The 26250-nt window shown below is 38.9% G+C and overlaps 1 protein-coding gene across 1 annotated transcript in view; it reads left to right on the forward strand.

Annotated features, from left to right (window-relative positions):
- The first annotated feature begins 5697 nt into the window (after positions 1–5697).
- SMC6 (structural maintenance of chromosomes 6) overlaps positions 5698–26250 on the forward strand; it is a 31943-nt gene continuing 11390 nt past the window's right edge. The window contains exons 1-17 of the mRNA XM_005420280.2: positions 5698–5843; positions 7706–7823; positions 9758–9863; positions 13370–13506; positions 14066–14127; positions 14985–15065; positions 17670–17771; positions 17960–18079; positions 18167–18262; positions 19388–19534; positions 19895–19983; positions 20520–20684; positions 21416–21594; positions 22587–22788; positions 22904–23018; positions 24358–24518; positions 25590–25725. Of these exons, the coding sequence (XP_005420337.1) occupies positions 5700–5843; positions 7706–7823; positions 9758–9863; positions 13370–13506; positions 14066–14127; positions 14985–15065; positions 17670–17771; positions 17960–18079; positions 18167–18262; positions 19388–19534; positions 19895–19983; positions 20520–20684; positions 21416–21594; positions 22587–22788; positions 22904–23018; positions 24358–24518; positions 25590–25725 (2160 nt within the window). The 5' untranslated portion in view covers positions 5698–5699. The remainder of the gene's footprint in view (positions 5844–7705; positions 7824–9757; positions 9864–13369; positions 13507–14065; positions 14128–14984; positions 15066–17669; positions 17772–17959; positions 18080–18166; positions 18263–19387; positions 19535–19894; positions 19984–20519; positions 20685–21415; positions 21595–22586; positions 22789–22903; positions 23019–24357; positions 24519–25589; positions 25726–26250) is intronic.

Genomic DNA, 26250 nt, shown 5'->3' on the forward strand with positions numbered 1-26250 from the left:
ACCCGGGTCTCTTTTCTGGGGGGTGGGGGAGCCTTCCGGGTCGTGCGGTGTTGGGAAAAGCAACAGGTAATGGTGGACTTGAGGAGATTTGTGCCTTGCTTTCGTTTTCGCTCTCCGTAGAGGAGGCAGAGCTGCCCTCTGTGCCGCAGTGCAGTTCTGGGCTCCTCAGCACAAGAGAGAGACGGAGGTCCAGTGGAGGGCTGTGAAAGATGATTAATGGAGTGAAACATCTCTCTTATGAGGAGAAGGCTGAGGGAGTTGGAGCTGTTCAACTTCTGGAAAAGACTGCTGAGAGGGAACCTCAATCTGTGTAAATGTTTAAAGGGAGGGTGTCAAGAGGATGGACCAGGCTCTCCTTCGTGGTGCCGAGCAGTAAGACTGGAGGCAATGGGCAGAAACTGATGTTCAGAATGTTCCCTCGAACATGAGGAGGAATATCTTTGCTGTGCAGGTGAACACGAACTGGAACAGATTTCCCGGAGAGGCTGTGGAGTCTTTCTTACTGGAGATATTCAGAAACTGCCTGGACACAATCCTGTGCTATGTGCTGTGGGATGACACTGCTTAAGCAGGGAGGTTGGACCAGATGTTCGACCTATGAACACTATGAACCTATGAACGCTATGTTCACTTCCAGCCTTACCCTTTCTGTTATCCTCTGGGTCAGGCACTGCTTCTCCAGTGTTTGATGGGATGGTATAGGGTTCTTATGTACTGGCTGCAAATGTGTTAGGAGAGGAGTTGTCAACGTCAGACATACAGTCTAACATAGAGCATCTGGCTCAGGTAGTCCCAAAAATGTAGAGCACACTCCATTCCTGTGTCTTGAGACTTGACTTCTGACTTCAGCCCTCTTCAGCCCTCCCTTTAACTTCCGTTTATCTGCTGTAAACCTAGTTGTCACTCCCGAAGTTAATGTTACTGAAATTCCCTTAGAAACCTCCTCCCCTCCGCATCCCCCTCACTGGTTCTATGACCTGGATGTTAATTTGTAATTTTATTGGTATTTTTGTGACTGTTAAATGTAGTGTGCTATACATCAGCTAAAGACCTCAACTATTTTCTTCCTCTCCTTACCATATCTTGTGTTCATCCTGCTGTAGGTCTGCTCTATGTCTTTGCTTTACCTCTGCTTTGCCAGCTGGGTGGAAGGCAGGGTTATAGCTGGGCTGTGTCCAGAGTGTTTAAAGTGGATGTCCCACAAGACACAAGGGATACTTTCCTACCTTATGTGGATACCAGACCAGCGAGGGCTGCTAGAAAGCCACTCATGTGGGTTTGCTGACAGCAGGTTGGTTGTGTCAGCCGTGGATGAGCCAAGCTGTGACCAGCCAGGCAGGGAAAATGGAAACAGTTGTGGAACGCCATAGCAGTTAATACTTTGGAAAGATAGGCCATTGATTAAGTTGAAACATGGGTGAATATCAGTGGATGCAGCCTCTGCCTTATCCTTTGATGTGTACAGGGTAAGTACTTTTCTAACATGTAGCAGTCATTTTATAGAGGGCATTTAGGGCTTGCATTTTTCTTTTGTGCTTTCATTATATGCATAACAATTGCTTGTTGTAATTTGGAGTGATCCTTTGATTGTTTTTATAATTGAAGCTGTCTTGCTCCCAATTTGCTCCCAATTATAGATCCAGTTTTTATACCTAACTGTATACTCTTATGTTCCGTGATAGTGAAGTTTATTTTTATTAAATCAGTACTCTTGATTTCTCTTCCTGAATGACTGTTGGATTCTTGTTTGAATTATTAACTTGACTTTGTCATCACAAGTTTCCGTTAACATACTCTTACTTTATATTGTAATATATTAAAGTATATGAAGTTTAGTATATATAGTTTAATTGTTTCCAGTATAGTATTGTATACTTTAATAACCTTCAGATAGCTTGGATCCGCTGCTTTTCCTTTGCCTTGAATAGTTATTCCCAAACTGTTGTTAAAGTTAGGCTAAGTAGTGCAGAGACTGAAAGCAACATTTTTTCCAGTTAAAAACTTAATGTAGAAAATTAGGGGTGCCTTAGTGCAGGAGTCTTGGGAGCAATTAATGTCAAAAAAATTCTTTTATTGTCAAAAATATCAAGGTGACATGAAGATAAAATTCAAACATGTCATTTATGAAAGCAATATTTTTTCCAATTAAAAACTTAATGTGGAAAATTAGGGGTGCCTTGGTGCAGGAGTCTTGGGACCAATTAATGTAAAAAAATTCTTTTATTGTCAAAAAGATCAAGGTGAGATGAAGATAAAATTCAAACATGTCATTTTCTGTTTATTTATTTTTTAAAATGTTGGTTATTTATTCCTGTGCTTTTTAAAACCTTGTTTCTTGTAAAATCTTATTAATGGGTTCCTTGTGGTTGCGGTCAGTTTCTTGCTCCTTTTGGGTTTTTTCTACTCAGGGAAGGTTCTGCATCCACTGATATTTGTCATAATTTCTGAGGCTGAGTTTGCTTGTAGTTCCAGTTAAGTTTTGTTTTCAGTACTAGCTCTTTAACAGTTTTGAGGTGCAGATGGTTCTGGTTTTTGCTTTCGTCATAGTTAGATTACATGAGATTATTTTTTTCTGTGTTCCGCTCTTATACTCTCTTTTCCTTAAATGTTCAAATTGTATAGCAATGGAACTCATACCCCTCATCTTTAGTTTGGATGTTAAATTAATTAAACCATTTAAAGCTTATGTATATGTCTTCATATTTGGGTGATGGATGCCAAGAGCTTGCAAGTGACTGATTCCTGGTCTCAGTAATTTGGCACAAAGGCATGTTTTTGTAGTAAAGCCAGAGTAGCATAACAAAAGGTATGTAAGCTGAATCATGAAGTGTATTTGCTCCTTGATTTCCTTGTGTGCTGTATTAAACTATATAACATAAAGTGGATATGATAGTTTTGCTGTAAATACTTCATGGGCATCATCATTATAACAATAATAGTAATAATAATCATTGGTTGTAAACATCATCATCCTTCTTCTCTTGCTCTTCTAATATTCGATAAAGAAATCCCTACCATACAAAATTATTGCAGGAGTGTCAGATGGCAAGTTTATTGCATTTCTGCATTTGCTTTGAATTTTGTTCATTCCACAGAATGGAAAGAGATTGATACTGTTTTTTCTTTATCTTTTAGATGCTGTGTCATAGAAAATTAATGAGGGGATCATAAGACACTGTATTTTATAAAGCAGCCAACAAATATGTAGACTAGAAATTAGAAAGTCTTTGTAATGATTTAGGAAATTTTGATGTCTTGTGTGTCTCTTACAATAAATGCTGTTCTCTGTGGTACATGGTAGTATAAGCTGTCTGACCTCTCATAGGTTGAATTCAGGCAATAGTTTGACCAGAACACGAGGCTGACACAAGGAAACTGCTCAGAGAAGCCTCTTGTTCTCCACAATGACCCACCCATACAGAACTGCATGCTGAGGTGGTTAGGAGCTCACGTAACTAATTTTAGAAGAAAGAAGTTCTTTCCTGCATTACTTTTTGGTAGGATCAATGACTTGAGGTGATTTATCATTTTGTTGTGTAAAGAGCTGCTTGCACTCAGAGGGATGAGACAGAATCAGAAGAGGGAAGAAAGACTGCTCCCCTCCATTGTATACAAGTTCTTGTGACTAAAGTTGTACTTGAGCAGTCTTTATTTAATTCAATTCTGTGTAGATTCTCCAAGTAACTAATCTTAAAACAGAGAATGTGGAGCAAGACTGCTGAGAAGCTCTGGGAGAGCTTTGCCAAGGGGGCCCCTGGGGATCCTGAGGCTGTGCAGTGCACAGCTGGACCTGCTGTGCTGACCCACCCAGCTTTCTCACAGAATGTGCCACTTCCCTCAAGAGATCATGGTAGGGACTGTTAGGCTGACCTGTATGACTTCTCTCCTGGATTATCCCAGCTGTCCTGAGGGACAAGGAAGTGCTTGCTTGTTGTCATCACCTGTATTCATGACAAGGAGTCTTCTGGCCTCCAAGCCCCCAGTGTGTTTTAGACATGTGTTACCAACTTTGGGCATGCTATGTCTTTAATAGGTCATTCTTTCCTGCACCAAAATTAATATTTTATTAATTTATTTTTATAAATAAGCGGCCTGTTCTTAGGCCATGTGTCATTCAGTGATCTTTCTATAGGAGTGAATGTTAAGTGAGTGAATTTCTAACTCTTTCTAAGGAGTGAATTTATTACCTCAGAATTTTCCTTGAACTGATGCTGTGCATTAAAGTTGGTTGTCATCTTTCTTCCAGGGGAGCTCTAGATGAAATTCCAGCAAACAATGCTGAGTAGGAGAACATAATCCATTTCAGAAAAGTTTTGATGTCAGAAAACTGTGCAGCTGATATTAGTTTTAGCCTGTTTTAGGTACTTAGCATAGCTGACTTAACTGCTGATAAGTAAAAAGATTGTGTATTGCATTTGTGCAAATAGCACCTTGCTTCTGCTTAGGGCAGGTATGTCAACTTCTGTATTTTGCATAGGTCTTTGGGTCTATAGGTATGAAGAATGTAATATGTACTTTTGAGGGAATAAAAACGATGCCATAAGCGTATGATTATAGAAAATCCAAGATTTTTGTATGTTTTAGTAAAGCTTGTTACTTTTGCAAGATTTGTTTCAGACCAGTCCTATTAGTGCTGGAAGTCTGTGCATTATTTATTGATTTGTAGAGGAAATTTATACGTGTCCTCTTTATAGAGAGAATAGTTAGCCTTTATTAGGAGCGTTTTGTTTACTGTGTTCATGTTATACTACCTTGTAGTGTAAGAAACAGCTCAGGAACAGTGCTATGAGTCTAAATTTCCATTTATTCTACTTTTGTGTGTTCTGCATATTAATTAATCAGCTGGCCATGCAGCTGACTTCAATCAAACCTGTATTGATGGCGCTGGACTATGTTAGTTACGTACTTTTTACCACTATTCTTTGTGGCTGTGTGTTTTTTGATTGTAATGCATTTCTAGCAGTCAGTTTTATAATCTTTCCTATTTCGTACTGTTACAGCATATTTTATTATTGATGGATTGTTCCTTTCCCCCCCGTGTTGTTGGTTTTGCCTTAGCTGTCCATCTCCCCGAAGATCTGCCCCTCTGTTCCCTGTTCCTCCTCCTATTGAATGTCAATCCCTCCCCGAGTCTGCCCCTTTCTCTAGAAACTTCCCTATCAATTTTGTATCATTCGAAGCCCCATTGGTTTGTTTAAGTTATTCTCCTCCCCTACAGTCCCCTATTGGTTTAAACATTGCATTCCCCGCCTTGTGTTCCTCCCCCAATTTCTCCCAATTGGTCAAAGATTGTATCCTCCCCTGGGACCTCCTCCCCCTTATAAGCTGATGTATGGGTTTGGGTTTGTTTTTGTGTCCCTCAATCTCGGGGAGTTGAGTTCTTTGGAAACCATACAGAAGACCTCTCCCTGATCGTTGTCCAAGGAAAACAGAATCAAGGTTGATTTTATTTATTCCCCTTGATTAGAATAATGAAGCTGTGTTTCTTTTGTTTTAATGCAAATCCTTCATAGCAAGCATAGCCTTAAATTACTGAAATTTCAGTTTTGGGAAAGTATTTGTTGCAGTGTTTGCTGTGACTTTAGTATTTGTTTTACCGAAGTAAATAGTTTGGTATTTCTGTGCTATCTCCTGTGGATATGTTGTCACCTAGAAAACTGAAACCTGTAATATTTCATTACTTTCATTTTTCAGTACTCATGGGTAAGAGAAAGAAAGAAGGTGTTCTAACTCCTGGGTCCCAGAAAAGGCAGAGAAAAGAACCCACAGATGTACTTAGTGATGACTCTGATGAAGAAGAAACTTTAGAGTTCTCAGCTAGTAGTGGTGCCCCTTCACAGTCGGTAAGTATAAAAATTCATAGAGCTGAAGATTCAAAAAAAGTTCTGTGCCTGTTGAAATAAATGTCTTGGATGTAGGCATCAGTAGAACAAAGATAAAAGAAACTAGGGATACTGTCTGTGGTGAGGACTTCTGCATGAGGTTATTCTTACCTTATTTCTTTTGGGTCATCTAGTTACAATAGTCAAGCATAACATAACAATACTGTGATTTAATAGAAGGAATACTACTGCAGTTGTCAAGTAAATGAAGGAAATGGATTTTGATAGAACTATGGAATGTTTCATTTATGGTTGTAGTAAAGGCAGAAAAATGCTTGGAAAACTATTTATTTACTAAAAGAAGTGCAAAGTATTGGTTTGTTTTGCATTGCTGACACTTTCAGGTATCTGAAAAAATCTAGTGTTTGAAATGCAAATTTTGATGGAAAAGAAACTAGAGAATGGGAATATTATTTTCTGCTTTTCTTTTAGTAGTTGAATTTTAGTTTGATAGAAGACTTAATTTTTTTTTGATATTGCAAATACTGTCCTGCATATTTAGATTGGACATTAAGAAACATTTCTTTACCAGTGGTAAGACACTGGACCAGGCTTCTCTGGGAGGGTTGAATCTGTCTGTGTGCCAGGTGTGTGCCAAAACCACTCTTTCACTGCCCTCCTTTCCTGGACAGGGGAGAGAAAATACAACAAAAACTTGTGGTTGAGATAAGGGCAGGGAGAGATCACTCCCCAGCGACTGTCATGGGCAAAACAGCCTCAGCCTGGGGAAATTAACTGAATTTACTAACAATCAAATCAGTATTTGAGAGATAATGAGAAATGAACCCAAATCTTAAAACACCTTCCCTCCTTGGCTCCTCTTCACTCCCAATTTTTTTCTCGCCCCCTGCCCAACAGCACAGGGAATGGGGGCTTGGTTAGTTCATTACGTGTTGTCTCTGCCACTCACTCCTCTTCAGAGGGAGGACTCATACTGATTCTGTGCTCCTGTGTGGATCCCTTCCACAGGATGCAGTCCCCCAGGAACAGGCTGCTCTACTCTGGGTCTCCCATGGGCTTACAAGTCTTACCAGCAAACCTCCTCCAGTGTAGACTTTCCATAGAGTCACAGCCTCCTTTGGGAGTCCTCCTGCTCCAGCACAGGGCTCTCCGTGGGCTGCAGGTGGATCTCTGCCCTGATGCCTGGGGGACCTCCTGCCCCTCCTTGGTGTCTGCAGAGCTGTTCCTCTCAGATATTCTCACTTCTCTCTTCTCTGGCTGCAGTTGCTGCAATTGCAGTTTCTCTTTCCTGGCTCTTAGCCTGGAGGCACTTCCACTGTTGCTGATGAGCTCAGCCTTTGCCAGTCTGTCTTGGAGGTGGCTGGGGAATGGCAATGGCTCTGTCAGACATGGGAAAGCTTCTGGCAGGTTCTCACAGAAGCCACCCCTGTAGCTTCCTGTCCCTGCTACCACAATCCAAAACCAGTACAGCTTCCCAGAGAGGTGGTTGGTGCCCCAAGCCTGTCAGTATTTACAAGATATTTAGACAATGCCCTTAATAACATGCTTTAACTTGGTCAGGCAACTGTTTTGGATCTATTGCCTTAATATTTTATGTTGTATTGATGGTAAGTTAGTAATAGGGAGAACTGTAAGTTACTGTGTGTGAGAGATCAGCTTTGGTAGCTTTTTATTTTAGTAAATAGCTGCTCTATAGCAAGTGACTTTACACAGTGTTGTGAAACCCTTCTGTTTCCTTGCGGCTTCTAACAACCAATGTTTTATATCATACTGTCATTTTAATTCTCATTGTGTTTAAAATATATAAACTTAATCTCATTAAAATGCATGTATAACTTGAGTTTTAATTGTTCATTCTTTAGTCTGATGGTGAGGTTGGGATAATTGAAAGTATCCAGCTGAAGAACTTCATGTGCCATTCAAATCTGGGGCCTTTTCAGTTTGGATCAAATCTCAATTTTGTTGTTGGAACCAATGGAAGTAAGTATTAATTGCATAGAATTTTTTTCAAAGAACACTTCTGTTAATAATGTAGAAGATGTAGTTTTTCATTTGAAAAAGAATTGCTGGCCATCTTTCAGGTGTGGACAAGGATTCACTTTTGAAATTAGGTACCACACAGGTCTATCCCAGTAGTTAAAGACTGGTGAATTAAGTCTTAAAATTGGAGGTTTTTGAAAAAGATAATGTGAATATAAATATTTTAATAGCTAAATAATGCATGCATTTTTATTTGAACTAAATGTACTTATATGTTTATTACTAAATGTACTATAATTGTCCAAGTGCCTGCAGTGCCCATCTCTGAGTTTGGAGGAGCCACCGTGGTTGTAATGGGGGCTGAAGTACTGCTGATAGTTGCATAATGCTAAACTAGATTTAAAAGCACATTCAGCAACATCCTGCTTCCCGAGGACATCCAACATTTTGAAAAGCTGTTGGGGCTATCCTGGAGAAGGAGGAGAAGGTGTGTCGTCTCCAGGTTGGCTCTCGGCAGGGTGAAAGGTGCAATTGTGAGCCTGTGCCGCTAGATGGCTCCCGCAGCCCAGGGTGAGGGGGTGCCGAGTGCACGGACCAGGCGAGTTCCACCGCCGGCAGATCCATCGTGTCATTTGTTATATCATATCTTATCATGTCATATCAGGTCATTTACCGTGTCATATCTTATCAGCCAGCATTGCAAGGTACTTCAAAATGATAGCCTTAGCCCAGGCTCTAAGGGTGATAAACATCAAAGTAGGGAGTGCCTGCTATGAGGAAGGTGTTACATAGTGCAGCTCTGAGAGCAAATAAATCAGCATTGTGATCAGCAACTATTAAGCTAATATCATGAATGCTTAGAGCAAATTTGTTTCAACATACTCTGGTCAGTTATATCAACCCTTTGAGCCCCACAGTGGGTGCTAGAAAGGACTGTTGTCATTTAATCCCTTTCAGTAACTAAATATCATGCAGCCACTCACTTCCCCATGTTCTCCAGTGGGATAGGAAGGAGAAGAAGGAAAAAGGTAAAGCCTGTGGTTTGGAATAAGAACAGCTTAATGATTTAAATAAAATAAAATATAGTAATTACTGAAATGAAGGACAGAAAGGAAGAGAGGAATAAAACCCAAGAGAAACAAGTTATGCATAATGCAGTTGCTCACAACCAGCCCATCCATGAGCAGCAATCAATGGCTCCTGGACAGCGTCCCCCAGTTTATGCACTGGGCATGATATTGTATGGAATATCCCTTTGGCCAGGTTAGGTCAGTTCTCCTGGCCAGGCTCCCTCCTGCCTTCTTGTGCACCTCCTCAGTGGTGCAGAGTATGAGACACTGAAGAGTCCTCAACTTTGCTACTTAGCAACAACCAAAACATGAGCATGTTATCAGCATTATTGTCATGCTGAACCCAAAACACAGCACTGTACAAGCTGCTAGGCAGAAAAGGAGCTCTATCCCAGCTAACCCAGGACATAGAAACTACTACAGGAAATGGAAGTGATACCAATTTATACAATCTTGTTTCTTCTGGACAAAGAACTAAAAAAAAAATAAACATAAATTTTGAAAGAGAGCTTAAAACCTTTCAAATAGTTAGAGAAATGGTGATGTGTGTTCGATTTCTTTTGTTGCATATGTCTTTTCAGTATGCTTTTAAGAAAGGGGAGATTCCTTCCTTCTGGCTTACAACATGGTGAATGCAAATTGCTAAACAGAAGTAACAAGTTTGGGTCAGTGTTTTGGGGTTTTTTAGGGAGACTCTTGAAAATGGCAGATACTTCACTAGCATTATTGTTATTTTATATGTTCAGTAAGGACAGAATTTGGACTTCTAATGCATGAATATATAATAAGTCAAAAACTGTAATATGGGTGGAGTAGAAATGACAATATCTGCTCTTTAAAACAAGTTCAATGCTTCAATTACAGGTGGAAAAAGTTCTGTATTAACAGCACTAATTGTTGGACTTGGTGGAAAAGCTACTGCAACTAACAGAGGTTCCTCATTAAAAATGTTTATTCAAAAAGGAGAGACGTAAGTTAAACTTTAAAAGTTGCATTTGTAGTTTGCTGATTGTCGTTGAGGTTAGCTTATGAGTTTTCTGTTTATGAAAATTTTCTACATCTTCTTATGGGATTCAGCAGACTTGAATAAAAAGCATAACATTTAAACAACACTCTCCCCTTGCAAAAAAACCCCAAACCCTGAAAACAAAAAACTTCAGAAGTTTTACCACTTGTATATTGTTACTCCTGAATGTTGTATTTTGAAACCAACTGGAAATTAAACTGCAAACAGTTGGTCTATGTCTTCTCCAGTGAGAGAAAGATAAAGGTGGAGATTACATGTTGAAATAAAAATGTATTGAATAAAGCCGTCAACAAGATAAGGAAAACAAACGCTAACAGCAACAATACTAATAACAACAGTGTATAAAAGAGGGTGATTTCAAGCAAAAATGCTCACTGAGTCTGATGCAAGGTGACTGCAGCACAGCCCAAGTCAGACGTCTTCTGAGACAAAGAAGAAAAGGGCAAGTGGAAGTGTCTATGTCTGTGTTGTGAAAAAAAGAAACAATGGTGGACAAATACCTGCCCCCACACTCCCTCCCCAAGCCCAAGAGGAGAAAAAAAATGACATACCAACCCCATTGTAGGACTGGAGCCACCCCACTGCTTCACTCACCATCCACTTTCCCTAGAATAAAGGAACAAAATGGTGGCAGTTCTACTTCGTGTACTCCTTCTCTTCCAGCTGAAGCTGTGTCCCCAGGGATGATGTGTGAGGCATAGAACAGTAACACTCAGATGGGTCTGGGCTCTGCCCCTCACACTAATGCTAAGAAAATTGTCTCTGTCCTACCTGAAACTGGGGCACTGAACTAGCTAACATAGTGATGTGTTCTCTATATTCCCTGCTCTTGTGTATTACTTCCACTGTGTCATTGAATATCTTCCAGAAAAATTGAGTCCACTAGAAAAATTCATAGGTGACTAGTTATCATTACTTTGCAAGCAGTGAGGTTAATTATTTTTCAGTCTTTCTGGTGATGTGAATGAATGCAAAGACCTTGACTTACAGCTGGATATTTGAACATGCAAGAAGTGGATTCATGTCTGCTGTGAGATTGGGGATAATGTGTTTAAGGAAACCAGTAAAAAGATAGGAGGCTTATGAGTTTACATTTACATGAAGCTGTTATTTGGAATCAGGTATCCCAGTCTTTTCCTTTCAGAGTTGCTTAAGAGTAAAATTGTTGGTAGTACTTGCCTTGTATGTATGAAGTTAATGTTTCAGCACTCACTTGAGAAACGGGAAATAGGAATTTGGAACTGAAATCACATCTCATATTTTCTAGAAGAATGGCTTAAGCATTCTGCTATATATTACTTTGGTTAGGCTGTAGAAGCCACACAACTGTTTCATACAGAAGCTCATTTGAAAAAAGGAAAACTACCAACAAGCAGCTTGATTCTGTGATGTAAAATGAGGGCACTCAGATGAGAAGGGAAGATGGAAGAAATCTCTCACAAATACTGCTTTTGGCTCATTGTTTAGGTGAAGCATAGGAGGTGCAGGCAGTCAGTGTATGGCAGCAGTGTGTCATGGTTTTGGAGAAGAGGGCTGGACTTTCTGGCCGTGTTTGATTCCATACCACTCACGTCATGGCAGGGCTGTGGTGTCCGCACGAGGAAGCTGGGGCCAAAAGCAGCTTCTGCTTTCCCCAGGTTCAAGGGAGGGGGCATGTAGGTTTCAGGGTCAGCCCGGCAGACTTCACCCATCTCTGCCGCTGGCAGTCTGTCTTAGTTTAGGGACAGGTTTAGGAAAAAACACTCTGGAATGAGTGTCTCCTCTGAAGAGAATGGCTCCAGCAATCCTTTTTGCCAGTGAGAAAATGAATACCAGCAGGTGAAAGTAAAAAAACCTCTGTTTATTAACCAACAAAGTGCCTGAATAGCGTGAAAAAAATTGAATAAATGCTAGATATTGAACTTTCAGAACCTTACCTCCCCACCCACACCCCAACAAGAAAACCTCATTATGCCAGGGGAAGAAATAAACAGGCTGGCTGCATGGCAGAGGGGGGACACAAAATGGTGGCTGGCTTTTGTCTCAGGGAAGAGGAAAAAAATTCATGCAGTGGCTTTGGCAAAAGGAACCTGTTGTCTAGTACTGGTCCTCCTCCTCAGGGCAGACGAAGCTGATGGATTTTGGTGTCCTTTCTCTTGTTGGTTCATCTTTGCCTGAAATTTTGGGCTGGCTGGAGTGGCCCCCACTGCTGGTCTTGGTGATTATCTGATCCTGGACCAAAACCAAGATGAAACAGTTCAAGAAAACACCTGCAGAAGGATTGCTGCTGCTGTCCAGAGGAAAGGTGGTGGAGTGGGGTGGAAAAAGGAAACTTTTTGCTTAGCTACTAAAAAATCGAGTTAGCTAAGCAACAGAGCAGCTGCTGCTCTCTGCAGCACCCAATGTGCTGGGGAGTGAGTCTTGAACACGAAGTCTGCGCAGGAGCCCCCCAAGGCTCGTGCCCCTCCTCTGGACCCACCTTAAAGCCACAGCAGCCATTTCTGGACATAAAGCAGATAATCAGGAATAGAGCATCATCATGAAATCGCCCCAAAACAAGGCCCCTTTCCCCTTCTTCCAAGCCATGGCTTTTCTGGTTCGGTGCTGAAAGACAGCGCCGGCAAGCTCAGATGCCGTTCAGAGAAAAAGAAAAGGGAGGGAACAGCAGCAGCGCGGGGCAGAGCCCAGCCAAGCTGTGTGGAGCCCCAGCCACTGTGGCTGCAGTACTGCAGCACCACCGCTGCCAGAACCACCAAGCACTCCACTGGGTTCGTGCGCAGTCAGGCTCAGGAAAAGGGTCCCTTGACCTGATTCAGAGCCCTGTCAGATCCCACCAGGTTTTGTCTTGTCCCCGTTTTCTGTTGTCTTCAGGCTGGGGAAAGGGGAAGTTAAGCCATGAGCATTCCTGACACAGTGCTTTTGTTTCATCGTGCACTACACAGCCCAGCACAAGGCCAGTTGCCGTTTTACAGTTTGCCATTTGTCTGAGAAACTATGCCAGGTGCTGCCTTGGGGAAGCATTTTTGTTTAGTGGTGAATACCCTTCTGTGGGTAAAACACTGTTTTGTACAGTCTTACTAATATTGTTGTGGTTTTTAGATTTTGCAGTAAATTGGGATTTTGTTTTATAATCTCTCCTATTCTTTCCTCCTCTGTGGGAAGAGGGTGGAGGAAAGGGGACAGCTTGAGTGGGCTTACTTTTCCCTTTACTTTTATTTCATTGCTGGGTATTGCTTTTTCCTTTACTTTCCATTTACTTTACTGCTGAGTTTTAAACCAGCAATGCTTCTAATGCAGTTATGGCTCAAACCAAATAAATACATATTTTTCTGACTGGTACTGTGACTGACTTGCAGCTGTGACCTGTAGCATACATGACAATTTGTATAGCAAACTAAAATGTTCTGATTTTTTTTGTTGTTTTTAGATTTGAAATTAAGTTCACGGGTTTTTAATTTTGTTTTTTTTAGCTCTGCAGATATTTCCATAACTTTGCGAAACCAAGGAAGAGATGCTTTTAAACCAGAATTGTATGGTACCTCTATTACTGTGAATCAGCACATTAATCAGGATGGAGGCAGAACTTGGAAAATGAAAAGCAAATCCGGTTAGTGATAGTTTGCTTTGTTCTCAGTCTTAGAAGTTCTCTAAACTTCTTCATGGCTTTGAATGCCTTGATGTTAGTAAAGGATGATGTTTCTCTTTGTATAAAACCACTCAAGGATGAAGACAAGTGTCAATTTTTCTTGTTTTTATCCCAAACGAAAAATATTTTAGTATGTCAAAAGCAATGATGTACTTATTGATACGTATTATTTAGTATGTCAGGTGTAACATTGTGTATTTGTTTTTACAAAAATCTGCTTGTGTGATGAGGCTGAACATAGTTTTTTGTCTTTCTTGAGGTTTTATTGAATTTGCTGATTTATCTAAATTCTGTCACAGAGGGTTTATGAGGCAAAGAAGGACTTCAAGTAGAAGTCTTTCTGTGCAAATAAAAATATATGGAAAAATAATAATTTAAAAAAATCCTAATGTTTCTAGTTTAGGACTAAGTTAGTGTTACAAAAAGATGGATTTTGTTTCTTAGATTCTCTACAATGAAGAAAATACTCCAGGGCATTATACCTATTCATATTTTTTCTTACTTTTTTTTTTACCACTAGGCACCATAATTTCTTCAAAGAAGGAGGAACTCATAGGAATACTGGATCACTTTAATATACAGGTAGTTGTTGCAGTGTTTAAATTCTGTGCAATTTAAGACATTGGTATGTGATATTGTAATTCTTCAATTAAAAAGAAATGTACTGTTCCTTAAAGGAGAGAGTTGCACCTCTTCCATATCATTTAAAGATCAGATTCATCAGCAAAAGGAAAATTGAAATATATACCTCATGCAATGCAGAATAGGATTCTGTCCCAGACAGATAAGTATTTGCTGTCATCTGTGAGCTGTGAGTCATGTGTCCTGTTGATAAAAGTCTTGACATATGTAGGTTTCTTTTGTATCTGGAGAGGTTTTTTCTGCTGATTATTTCAGTTCTAGCTGTTTCAGAAATTTGAATGTGATTTTCCTACCGAACTGATTAATAAAAGATCAGGTAGTGCATATGAAGTTTAAAATATTCAACTTAGAATTTCAAATAATATGAATTGCAGTTAGTATGTATTGATTTTATTTTGTGGCATCATCTGTAAGAATATATTAGTCAATTCATTGCATTTATTGCAATACTTTGACACGACAAGAATTTCTAATGCTGATTTTGTTAACTAAATGGAACTTTTACAGGTACTGTTTTTATAGAAGTCACATATCCTCTTGGAAGCAGTTCCTTAGTTGTCCTTGCTGTGGTTCTATTTTATATGTGATATAGTTGGGTTTTTTAATTTTCTGTTTGTTATTGGTTTTGTTTGTTATATTTTGGTTTTTTTGAAGATGTGTGAGGATTAGCAAGCTTCGTTTTGCAACATTAGCTTAGTAATAAGTTGCAAGAGTAAAACAGTGTTCTCACTTCTGTGGATTTGCACTTACATGGTAACCTGTAATTAAAATAAAATGAAAATTATTTCTTTTTGCAGGTAGATAATCCTGTGTCTATTTTAACCCAAGAGATGAGTAAACAGTTTTTACAGACCAAAAATGAAGGGGACAAGTACAAGGTAAGAAAAAAATATAGCGTAGTCATAAAACATTAAAATACCAATTGCAAATTTTTAGAGCATTTGGAAAAAAAAAAAAATCCTTGATTTTAATCACCTGTTTTGGGCTAATTCAGGTAAGTAGCTAAATACCACACAACCACTTGCTCACTTCCGTTCTGTGCTGCCCCAAGCTTGGGCTGGGGGAATGGGAATTGAAGAGTAAAAGTAAAAAAAAAATGAGAGGGATGAGATAAAATTTGTATGATAACTGAAGTGAAAGCTGGAAAGAGAGAAAGAAAGCGAAGCAAAATAAGAGATGCAAAGAGACTCATTCACCACCTCCTGTTGGTAGACTGAGGCCCAACCAGTGCCCACGCAAAAGATGGCTGATGCCCCTAAACCCTCTCTTACCTGTTTTTATTGCTGACCATGGCTGTGCTGGTTTGGGCTGGGTTAGAATTAATTTTCTTCATGGCAGCTTGTGTAGGGCTACTTTGTGGATTTGTGCTGAAAACAGTCTTTATAATGGGGAGATGTTTCCTTATTGCTGTTCGGTTAACTGCTGAGCAGGCCTTACACAGAGTCAAGGCTTTTTCTTCTTTTTCCATCCCACCAGCAAGGAGGCTGGGGGTGCACAAGGCTTTGGGAGGGGTCACACCAGGACAGATGACCTCAGCTGACGAAAGGGATATCCCAGACCATGTGGCATCATGCTCAGCATATAGAGCTTGGGGAAGAAGGGGGAATTGGGGGATGTTTTGAATGATGCATTTGTCTTCCCAAGTGACCATTAGGCAGGATGGAGCCCTGTTTTCCTGAGGATGGCTGAACACCTGCCTGCCCCAGGAAATGGTGAATGAATTCCTTGTTTTGCTTGGCTTGCATGTGCAGCTTTTGCTGTTTTAAATTATTTTTATCTCATCCCATGGGTTTTCTTGCTTTTACTTTCCAGATTCTCTTCCCTATCACACCCAGGGGAAAGTGAGTAAGTGGCTAGGGCTAAACCATCACAATGACACTTTCTGAGGTGGCAAATCTTGTTGGCTGCTTGGGATCGTTTGCCTGGTTGTATACCTCCCCAACTTCTTGCACACCCAGCTGGTCTATTCACTGGGAGGGCAGAGTGAGAAAAAGGAGGCTTCAGTGCAACAGCTAACATGTGAGTGTGTAGTCAGTATTTTTTTTTGATCACATATCTAAAATCAAACACCATAACAGTTCCTGTAAAGAAATTTAACTCCATCTCAACCAGAGCCAGTGCACTATCGGATTGCACCAATCATCCACTTGCACAAACAATACTTTTGAAGATTCTTCTCTGTAAAGAGATGGATAAATTTAAATTTTAGGGCTCTGCTGAGTTAGTTCATTATTCAGAAGTACCCCTATGGGAAATGAGTGTTCTAAGTCACCCAAAGAACCACTGGCATAGGTATCAGCAAAGGCAGGTTTAATATTAAAGTGAAAGTGTGGCTAGGTTTGATGGCAAGGTTCGCTCTCCTACTTATATAGATGCACAAGAGGAAAATTGGACTAAAACCTGAAATTAATCAATCTAAAACCAAAATCAACCTAAAATTATATGGAGGTTGGAATGGGAAAAAGGTATGGATAAAAAGGAGTAAAGGAGACCTTCCCGTTAAGTCACAGGGTTCAGAATGGATCCCCTTGCCAAACCTAGCTGTGGACTTGACCACAGTTTAGGCTGGAAGGTTTTGACAGTGCATTAATTTAACAGTACTTAATTATTAGCCTGCTTTAAACGATTTGAAAGACAATTCTTAGAGAGTTTACAATCGTACAGTGGTAACTCACTCATAGGCCTAATTTTCTTACTAATCTAAGTACTTCAGAATCTTAAGAAATACTCACAATACAGTTGCTATACCAGATGCACACTTGTATGTATACAGACATAAAGATTATATACAAGCTGTTTATCTGTGAAAAATTCCCCTACAACTCAGAGAAGTACTCATGTCAAATGCCTTTAGATCTTCTCAGACGGTGAAGGTTGATTCTTGAGGAGTGGGAGCGTCAGCCCAGGCTCTGTCTGCTGCTGGCAGCCGTCCTCCAAGTAAACTTGAGGGTTCTCTGGCTCACGGTGGTGTCTCACTCAGAGAGAGATGCTGTCACAGCCCACTGTGGTCCAGGGGGACCATTGTTCATAGGGTCACAAGAGGTTGGGCTTTAGTCTTAGTAATTTTTCACCCTGACCGCAATCACAGTCAGTAACTTTCTGTGAAAATTCAGTGACAAAAATGTTGTTCTGTTTGGATTTTTAGTCAGGCAAGAAAAACAAGTTTCAAAGGCTCTTCATTTAGAAAGAGGACCTTCCCAGACAGTGTAAGTTCCTGGGAGTAGAGAGTTTTTCTGATAAACTCAAGAGGACCTGAGCCCAGCTTCTGTTCATCAAGGCTGGGGCTAACAAACATTTCAAATACCACATTGCAGCCCGAGGAGGGGGTGGAAGTTGTACCACCACAACCTGACCAGTTATTTCACTTTGGATATCATTAAGCATGCAGGGATGTTGGGATGAATGGTCATTCTCTCCTAATTTTTGAAGGTCCACTTAATAAGGTACTGATCTCACATCTGCATCTTTTTATTCCTTTTTAGTTTTTTATGAAGGCAACTCAACTGGAACAAATGAAAGAAGATTATTCATTTATTGGGAAAACTAAAAAAAATACCCGTGTTCAGATAGAACAAGGGGAAGAGGTATGTAAAAGTTAAAGTAATTATTAGGACAGATCTGAGCAGTGAAGGAAGTACAGGAGTTAAACTGCATAGTTTGGTTTTATTAGGTCTCAGTGACATTACATTTCAAAAACCTGAGTATTTCCAAAATTTCATGTTATATTACAGATTTTCGCAGTCATGATTGAACCCCTGTTTTCTTTTTTAAGCGTCTTGAAGAACTTAAGCAGCTTTATTTGGAAAAGAAGGAAACTTTCAAAAGCATCGCGTTTGTGAATGACATGCAAAATCGTCTCAAAGATTTGAAACATCAAATGGCGTGGGCAGTGGTAAATGTCTTGCTAAAATATGTTTGTTCATGTAAAATGTGCTTCATTCCCAGTCTCCTGTGCATATGCTAATATGGACTTCTTTAGGTGGGTGAGATGGAAAAGGAAGTAGAGGTGCTCAAAGAAGGTGTCAGAGCTGAAGAAGGAAATACAGAGCTGCTTCAGAAGGTTGAAGAATGCCAGGTAGGTATATGGTCTAAACCACATAGCACTCTAGCTGTACTCACCCCCAAGTCAGAGATCTGTTGTGAAGGTTTTCGTGGGTATCATTGCCTTTAGAAAAGAGCAGTGATTTCAGGAGACATCTGGAAGTTTTGGGATGGTTCTTAAGACTCTGTAGGTAGCAAGAAAAAATAATTTTGTCATACATTCTGATTTGCATATGAAACACATTTTGTGCAGAGAAACTGGCATCATTATTTTGAATCTAGAATCATAGAATAGTTTGTGTGGGACGAGACCATAAAGATCATCCAATTCCAACCCCCCTGCCATGGGCAGGGACACCTTCCAATGGATCAGGCTGCTCAAAGCCCCATCCCACTCGGCACTGAACACTTCCAGGTATGGGGCATCCACAGCTTCTTTGGGCAGCCTGTGACATTGCCTCACCGCCCCCATAGTAAAGAATTAATTCCATATAGCTAACCTAAATTTCACCTCTTTCAGTTTAAACCCATTATTCCTTGTCATATCAATACAGATAATGAAGAATCTCTCTCCAGCTTACTTCGCCACCCTTCAGATACCAAAAGGCTGCTACGAGGTCTTCATGCGACCTCCACTTCTCCAGGCTGAACAGCCCCAAAACTTCTCAGTCTATTAAAAGTCCTCCACTTTGTTAGCACTTATTTTCCTTTTTTAAGAAGATGTTTCTATGGGTTTTTTTCTTTATTTTAAAAAGTATGTGTTTCGCAATTTCACATTTTTGCTTTATGGTCAGCATGTCTATGTTGCAATGAAGGAACACTGTCTAGACACTGGTTTAATTTCTTTTGGTGTCATGGTACTTGAGGTTATTGTATTAAAAGTCCTGTGGTTGAGTAAACCTTGAGATAGAAAAAAAGTTTGCTGCCTGTGTCACAGATTTGGTAGCCTGTTGATTTCCCAAGAATGAACATTTTTGAGTTTTCATCTTAGCATATCCATGGTGGCAATGTCTTGCTCTTCTTTTTTAAACCCAACAGAACTCAAACAATTGAAATATGTCTGATGGATTCTTTTGAGAGATATTTGTCTTGTAACATTAAGAGGTTTTGAAGAAAATTTTGTTCCATTACTACTTGTTTTGTTGTTCTTTCACCAAAGGAAAAATTGAATGAAGCAGAAAAAAAGTACAAAGCAATACAAGACAAATTGATAACAGTAAGTGAAGAAGCACAAGCCCTTCATCCTCAGTGTATTTCTTTGAAGGCTGAAGTGCAGGCAAAAAGAAAAGCAGTCAATGAAGCTGAGGTAGGCAAAAAAAAAACTTTCAAAGTTCATACCAATTTAAAGCTATAAACTTGTCCATACTCTACCCATCTCTAATTCTACACCTGTGTCTTGGCTTCTTAAGGCCACGGTGAGTTCAGAACAGGCACAGTTTCCTGTCTGACTGGCAAGTAGTGTCTGTTCAGGAGCCCTGGTGTTTATGCCTTTACATAGTTACTAAACAGTTTTAAGCTTAGGTCAAAATAAATAAATACATGTAATTTTTGAAAATCAAGTTCTGTTTGTCTGATTTGGTGCAGTTCTGTATTTACTCAAAACTGTGGTTCTTTCGGAAATGATTTCTTCTATTTCTTAAACCGCTGTATCCTGTTTCCTTGATAGATCGTTTATAATCGCTCCAAAACAGAGTTAAAACGTCTGGGAAAAGACAGGGAACAGCTCCATAAACGAATTGAAGAACTGAAAAGCTGGTAAATACGGATACAGTGATTATGGTGTATGTTTATTAAGATATAGGTGGAAAAGAAATGAGCTTTTCTGATTACTGAGAAAACCTGCAGTAATAGAAAATATTTATTTCATCTTTAGCAGGGTCCAGTTAAATACCTGAATATTTCTGGTCCTGCGTCTTTACATACCAAGATTTTGACTAAAATGTCAAAAGAAGAGGCAGTTGGATAGCAAAAGTGGCTTTTTTTTTGTTTGTTTGTTTTGGGGTTGTTTTGGTTTGGTTTTGGTGATAATAGATATTCTTTACCTTCCATGATAGTGCAAAACCATTATGTCTTAAACTAAATGCAATAGGAATGTAACTGGGGGGAGTTACATGTGATTAGAAATTCTAAAAAAAATTAAAATTAGCATTATTGCTGTGTATATCTTGCAACTTAACAGAATCTTAAATGTTACTGATGAGTAAATCTTCTCTACACTACAAATAATGAAATTCATGTCACTTTTAAATCATCAATATGGTTTTAAAATATGGACCTATGTTCTTTTCTAGTGCTAATCAGGTTTCAGAGCCTGAGCAATTGGAAAGACAAAGGAGAATTACATACCTAAGGGAACAGTTAAAGGCATTCCGTGATGAAGAAATAATGATTGGTCAGCAGTTGGATCAGTTTCAGCAGGCTATATCTAAGTGTAGGGAAGATCATTCTAGACTCAGGTAAGTTACAAGCTTTTTGATTGTAATTGTTTGCCTCTGTTTCAAGTGAGAGGGAATCCCTTCTTTTATGTATCCCTTGTAATGTACCTGTGATCCCTCAGGTATTAGTCTCCAGTTTATTTTTCACATTATAAGAGAATAGATACACTTAGCAGTAATTGCTGCTTCTATAGTTAAGGCAGGTTCACAGAGGCTTTGAGGCAAAGAGGTTCAAATATGAATTTAGCCCATACCCAAGATAGAAAAAACAAAGCACTCTGTCTTTGATTTGAAAAGCTGAACTTGAACAATGATTACTGAAGGGGATTATTATGGCAATGTCAATTATTGTCTTAATGGATTTGAGAATTGTTCCTTATTGCACCTGGTACATTAATGTAAATGCCTCTTATCAATTATTATACCCAATGCTTACTGCATGTTTCGTTGAAGATCTTTGAAGACAGTGAAATTGAAAAAGATAATTAGAAATAAAATAAATTTATTATAATTTGCTAGAAATAAAAAAGTGTTGTAGAACCGTTGCAAAGTAATATTTTTCTCTCTTGCTTTTTTTCCTTATGTTTCTTGAAACTATAAAAATCTTAATGCATGTGTGTACCTAGCTTTACATTATTGAACTACTGATACCTTGATACGCAGTCCTATTAGTAATTGAAAAACAAGGCTTTATAATTATTTTAGTGCACTTTAGGCTCTATAACTACTGAAAAAAAAATCTGTTTTCTTAGGAGAGAAAGCAGTGAAGTGCAACAAGCACTGGATGCCCAGCAGAAACAGCTGAGAGACTTGAAAGATAGTAAAACAAACACTTTGAAAAGATTTGGACCATATGTACCAGCATTTCTTGAAGCAGTTGAAGTAGCCCATAAAAAAGGACAGTTTAGAAAGAAACCTCTTGGACCTTTAGGTAAGAACAATTTCTGAAACATACTTTCTAATGGGATATTTTTGTATGGCTGCTAATCTAAGTAGTGGTCTTTTAGAAATCTTTGTTCTTTAAGGAACTTCAGATACATCTTTTTATTCTGTACTTCCTGGACTGAAGATTCTACCCTGGTAGGTTATCTTTTGCTTCTGTTACACACTCACTAACATCTACTGGCTTTCCTCATTTCCAGCCATTTCTGTTGAGCTATTTTACAATGGTAAACTTTCAATGCGTCCCTCCAACTGCCCCACATCCTTAAGGCATCAGAGAACTGTGCTTTGACTGCTTGTTCCTCAGTGGATAGTACTATCCAGATCATGGACAGATTTTGTTCAAAATGTCCAGTGGCTGACTTGTGGGTTTCTCAGACTTGAGATGTTTGGAAGGAACATGTCAGACAGACACAAACGAGATTTTCTTAGGAAGCTGGCTTTTATTTGCCTTCCGTCCAGCTCTGACAAAGGCTGTTACTTTCAGTTTGTGAATGGGAAGAAAGGTTTCAGCATATTCTGGATGTAAAGGACGTGGCATTTATTGCAGGGTAAGAATATGTGCCGCTGAAGACAGGTGATGTAATGGAAATCTTCATGTTTGTTTAATTTGCAGTATAGTTGTTCCAGTGCCATCATCCTTAAAGCATTAAATTGTTGATAAGCTGTTTTTGCCTTGATATATTTCTGCTAAGCTTTCATAAAATTGGTACCCTAATGGAAGAAAATGCAGGCCTCCAACTATGTGTAGGTGTCTCTAGGCAGAGAAATTATATGTTTGTGTTCTCAGGTCTGTTGTAGAGTCTTCTAACTTTTAGTCAACCTCTTAATTTTTTTTTCTACCTATAAGAAAAGTTTATTTTAGACTCTTAAAAAAACCTGAAATACAACAAAACAAGCACCTTGAGTGGTGAAAATGCTCTACTGAACGTTTTCTCATGGAACGCAGCACCTAAAGCCTTGCTTCTTATGTTTATTTAGGTGCTTTGATTCATCCAAAAGATCCTGAACTGATCCTGGCTATTGAGTGCTGTTTAAAAAGTCTTCTTCAGGCATTTTGCTGTGATAATCATAGCGATGAAAGAACTCTTCAGTCACTGATGTCAAAATATTATCCACGTGGACACAGACCTCAGATAATTGTAAATAAATTTCAGAATAAAATTTATGATACTAGGCAGAGGTAAGTATGTTTTGAATTTTGTTGTTTAGCCTTGATGGTTGAAAAGAACTATTTGTATTTTTTTTTTAAGAATCTCATGTGAGTTTTATGAATGGTGTTTTTTTCTTTTCTTCAGAGCTGTTCATCATCCAGAATTTCCAACAGTTCTGACAGCATTGGAAATAGAAAATCCAGTGGTTGCCAATTGTTTGATTGATATGAGGGGTGTAGAAACAGTCCTGCTGATTAAAGTAAGGCTTTATGCTCCCTGTTGATCTTTAAAGAAAGAGCATGGAGCATTTATGTCTTCCCTGGTAGTGTCTGTAATGGATAAAAGAGGTAGAGGAAGTTCTGCTCCCCTCTCTGCCCCATGTGTTTCAGGACCTTCCCTGTTTGTTTCTGGGTTGTTTGCCACTACCTTTCTGGGCCTCTAAGTGGTATAATTTCCCAGTCTAAATAAATAGTCCATGTGTGTGTCGTCAGCCTCCTAACTGCTGGCTCTGTCTCACGTCTCTGTGTTTCTTGGTGGGCTCAGGATGTGCCACTTTTGGGTAGTCTGGGAGTTACCAGAATTGCCAAGCTGCCCCTACCAGTTGTACCTAGAAGCTGGTAGCTAAGTTTTCTGGCACTATCTGATTTCTGATCTTAATTGATTTTTGATTTTCTGTTAGTACTGAAGATACCAGCTCCTGCAGATAAGATTACAGATAAAATGTTCGAAAATAAAAATATGGCATATGTTTTTATTTAGAGAAGGCAGGATATTCTCTAAGTAAGCAGCACTAATGATCCTTACTTTTTGTGAATTTTATTTTTCTCCACAATCTTTTGTCCCAGTTTATCCTCTGACATTCTTACTGGGAAGAGGTGGTTCATGCTCTGTCTGAAGCAGAGCTGACTGTTTATCAAGCATGGCTGTCACTGAGTGGGTTATGTAACAGCTGAATTTTGTAGGCTTTTGTCATGGCAGGAATGTTGGGATTGTTCTTCCCCCTCTGCCTGAACTAATCAGTGATTTTCATAACATTATTACCTTTGAGCCCTACCTGAGCAATTTCAACTGAATGTGAAAGAAGTATCCTGTGGAAAAATTAATACATTGGAATGGATAACATGGTTGCCTTGAACAATGGCACTTGCAACCACTTAGTCTGGCACTGTCAATGTTGGGATTTTTTACCAACATGTTTCCTTGAACTTCAGTTGAATCTTGTTTGATGTCCTTTATACCTTGCTTTAGAAGCTTCTTTCCTGTATGCTTATTTACTTTTGATAATTGAACATATCTGTGCATAGTGACCTTTTGGTTAGTGATTTTTTTCCCCTAAGGCAAATTATAAGGGACTGATGAGATTACAGAATTCACAAATAAATGACCAATTAAACTTAGTGGTTTCTTGAGGATGTCTTACTCAACTAAGAAAAGTAGATTCTTGACATTAAAGATAATATTAACATTCTTTCATTAATGTATTTCTTTTCATTAAGAATTGAAATTATTTCTGGGTGAAAACATCTAGACAGCTTTTAAATTCTTATCTTTAATTGGTTGCATTTCTGCTGGTGTTATAAAGCCATTTTCTTTTTCAGGATAGCCGTAGGGCTCGTGAGATAATGCAGTGCAATCGGCCCCCGAAAAACTGTAGAGAAGCTTTCACTGTTGAAGGTGATCAAGTATTTGAACGACGCTATTACTCTTCCAGTTTGGTCAGGCCCAAGTTCCTAACTCAAGATGTTGAGGCAGAAATCGGGTTAGTATCTTGTAACATGTTTGTAGAAAGTGCACTTGTAGGTATGAACAGTGGAATTGCATATTTGTCTATTTGCATGTACACTATTCTCTCGTCTCCTCCATTTTCTTTCTGATATTTATACTTACTTTCTGAGAATTCCAGAAAATCCAGAAAATTTAAGATTTTCTAGGGGGGGGAAAAATCTAGAAAATCTCTTAATTTCAGAAAAATCTCTTCTAGAAAATTCTAGAAAAAAATCTCTTAATTTCAGTGCCTTTTTGTGATAGGAACAAACTTGCATTGTATTTAGTTGTCTTTCAGCTTGTGGCATGTAGATCTTACCCACCAAGCAGGGATTTTCTGTGCTCAGTACTCCAGGAAATCTACTACCATCTTTTGTATGCTTGGTCAAAAAGAGTATGGAGTCAAAGCTGTTTCTTTAAAGATATAATACTTGAACAGCGATGTCGTAGTTTACTGCGAGGGAGGCCTGACTATTCAAATCAAAGTTGTTAGCGCACATCCTCCTGTTGGTTTCAAACTTTACATCTGTGTTTCCTCAGGCTTTTGACTTCTTTCATGGTAGGTATCTCTGAGAATTCCCTCACCTTTTATATTTTTAGGGTTTTTTCTCCCATTGATTTCAAAATGGTAGTTGAAAAAGCAAAATACACTTCAAAGATTACAAACTCGAGTTGTCATCAAGGAAATTTGTGACAATAGAATACTTTCATTTTGAGGCTCAGATTATATTAGAGACATATTAGGCAATTTTAGTATTAATAGCTGATAGTATAAACTGAATTGAATGTTAAAATTTATAAACTCAAAAGTTTTAAATGTGTCAGTTAATTGTAGTTTGTTCATGTCAGAATTTCACTCAAAAATTATTTTAACTTTTAAAGTGTTATAGGCATTCCATTACCAACTTTGCTGTGGGGGAATGATGTAGGCTGGTTAAAAAGGAGTGCATTTTTACCCTTTGTCTTGTCATGTGTTTAATTTTTTTTTTTGCGTATTTCTGTATGTGTGTGTCACAAATAATATATGTGTAGTATGTAATATATCAATATCCCTTTGTTTATAAAGTCACTTGAATAAGGAAATTGAAAACGAACGGGCACAGTTGACAGCCTCTCAGCAACGCTTACGTTCCATTGAAAATGAGATTAAGCAGAATGAAGATCATCTCTATGGTCATCGGCGACACCAAAAACAGCTACAGGTAAAAATAGGTACAGTGTTAATTTTTAGAAACTCCTCAGTCTTTCCCTATTTCATTTTGACTTCTGCAGTCTATCTGGAGTGCCTGATAGTTTTTAATTTTTCTCCTTAGTTTTCTTGTTTGCTTTCATGTTTTGTTTTTTTTTTTTCATTGTATGCTCTTACAATTGAGGACAGGATGATAGAGGCCACATCAATCCTTACATATGCTGTTGTTCCTGTTCGGTATCTTTTCCCGCCTTGTGCTAAATCTTACAAGTTCATACTGCTATTTTTGACACTAGCAGTAAATTGTACAGAAAAGACACTTGCATCATATAATGCTTCTCCCTCCTTTATTTCTGTTGAGCCTTGCCTCTTCATTCCCAGGATCTTATCTTCATGCTCTTCTGGTATATTCTTAACCAATCTTGATATGCTGAATATTTCTTCTTTAAGTTCTCTTTATTTTAACTTCTTTATAAACTATTGTACAGCTGTTAGCCTCCTTTCTTTGGTCTCTGGTACTTCTAAGTAGGATATATAT

The sequence above is a fragment of the Geospiza fortis genome, unplaced genomic scaffold (genome assembly GCF_000277835.1).
Source record: "Geospiza fortis unplaced genomic scaffold, GeoFor_1.0 scaffold81, whole genome shotgun sequence".
Classification (NCBI taxonomy): Eukaryota; Metazoa; Chordata; class Aves; order Passeriformes; family Thraupidae; genus Geospiza; species Geospiza fortis.